This window comes from Melospiza melodia, chromosome 6 (genome assembly GCF_035770615.1).
Source record: "Melospiza melodia melodia isolate bMelMel2 chromosome 6, bMelMel2.pri, whole genome shotgun sequence".
Lineage (NCBI taxonomy): Eukaryota > Metazoa > Chordata > Aves > Passeriformes > Passerellidae > Melospiza > Melospiza melodia.
Window position 1 is genome coordinate 51,077,740 of NC_086199.1, and position 1,904 is coordinate 51,079,643.

Sequence of the window (1,904 nt, forward strand, 5' to 3'; positions counted from 1 at the left end):
TGGAAGTTTGCCAAGAGGATTTTCTCATTCCTTGTTCTTGCCTTCCCCAAGGCTGCTAAAGAGGATAGTCTTTTAGATAACAGGGAAATAGTATGCACCATTATTTCTATATTCCTGCTTTTATCACTTGGAGGAGAAAGTACAGTTAATCTCCTGAAGTTAAATCAGCAGACAAACATATTGCAATTAAAAGTTAATCATTGAGTAAAACTTGGGTTCAGCCAAGCACAATGCAAAAAAACTAGAAGACAAATTTCAACCCAAATGAGAGATTTTCTACAACTAAATTCTCACCTTAAAATAGACAAATTATTTTAGAGAGCTGGCTAAACCACTTGGGTCACTAGAGAGTTTGTTATGTTCAGCTGTACAAGGACGAAAAGGGCCCCATTCACACTTGTTACCCAAAAAGCCGCTTCAAATTTGGCTGAGGTGAGAAAAGGATCAGAGCTCAAGTCACGGCAGGCCAAGGGTCCTGCTGCCTTGCTCTGCCACAGCCTTCTGCAGCGCCTCTGAGGTGCAGTGACTGTGGGGCATGTGTCAAAGTATTTATGGCTGGCTGAGGTTACCTATAAAGTGGGCCCGCTGGGGCTTTTGCCAAGCCTTTACGTTGGCAGATATGGGCTTTAGCTCATTTTCCCTTTCTGCACTTCAAGTAATTCCTGATTGTTTTCCTTTGTTCCTCTTTTATACAACTTCACATCTGCCGTCAGCAAGATGTTACTGTCGATGGGAATTGGGAGTTACAGCGCCAGCGCTGGTAGCTGATCTTGAACTTTCTCCCCAGTGCTTTTCTGTTTGCCTGCAGACCGAAACCTTCTTGAACCTGCCGAATACGTGACAACCTTTACCCTTCTCAAAACCAGAACTTTAGCAGCGGAGAGGAAGCACCCCGGGCTCCCACACTGTCCCTCGCAGCGCTTCCCCTATGGCAGGTGGGGCCGCTTCGTCCCGCTCGGGGCCCGAAACCACCGGGACGCCTGCGGGAAACTGCCCCCAGAAACTGCCCCTCAGAAACAGCCCCGCTCGGGGCGGCGGGGCACGCGCACTTTGCGCGGGGCTCAGCGCGCTCCGCCCGACTCACCCAGGGCTGGGGCCGAGGCCGGGCAGGGCCAGGGCTGGGGCGGGCGGGTCGCGGGCCCCGCCCCGAGCCCGGCGAGCCGTGCCGAGGCAGCGCCGGCAGCATGAGGAGCGGCGGCGCCGCTGCAGCCGCTGGGTCCGCGGGACAGGCGCAGCAGGTGCGGCGGGGCCGGGCGGGGAGGGCAGCGGGGCACGGAGCGGGACCCGCGGGCTGGCGCCGGGCACGGGGGTCCGTCCGAGGGCGGGAGGGAGGGAGCGCCCCGAACCGGGCTCTGCTCCGCGGGCGGCGGCGCTCGGGGCTGGCCGGGCTGTGCCGGGATGAGCCGGGCTGTGCCGTGCCCCCACCGGCGGGTCCGGGTGCGGCGCTCCGGGAGCCCTCCCGGACGGTGGCACCGCGCTGGCTCGGACGGCCACGCAGGAAAAGTCAAAATAATCTTTTCGCTCAGTGAGTAGCCCGCGATTAAGGCAGCCGAGCGCCTTCCCAACATGTTACAACGCTGGAGCGGGGTATTAGTTTGGACGCGTCCTAATGAGTGTGTTAATCAGCGTAACATCCGTCTCTGCTCACCTTTTGGGGTGATTGAGAACGGCATCTGCCGAGTTTCTCTTTACGCTTCGAAGTGTTTGTTAACGGTGATTGTCTTGTCGTGTTCACTCCGTTTTTCGTGTCTAAATTCAGCATGTGACTTGAATTCAGATAGCTGCCCCGTGGAGTGGTGATTGTACGTTTATTTGCCCCTATGCCTGCAAGGTTGAGCCAGTATCAAAAAGCTTTGAGTTCTCTCTCAAGTTTATTGAAACATATCTGGAGGTCTCTGTCGTCT

At 55.9% G+C, this 1,904-nt stretch overlaps 1 protein-coding gene across 1 annotated transcript; it reads right to left on the reverse strand.

Annotated features, from left to right (window-relative positions):
- Positions 1–870: 870 nt before the first annotated feature.
- LOC134419892 (uncharacterized) lies at positions 871–1,568 on the reverse strand. Its single transcript, XM_063159491.1, has 2 exons — positions 1,085–1,568; positions 871–980 (listed from the first exon to the last, which is right to left on the reverse strand). The coding sequence occupies exons 1-2, from the start codon at positions 1,566–1,568 to the stop codon at positions 871–873; spliced, it is 594 nt and encodes a 197-aa protein (XP_063015561.1).
- Between the last annotated feature and the right edge of the window lie 336 nt (positions 1,569–1,904).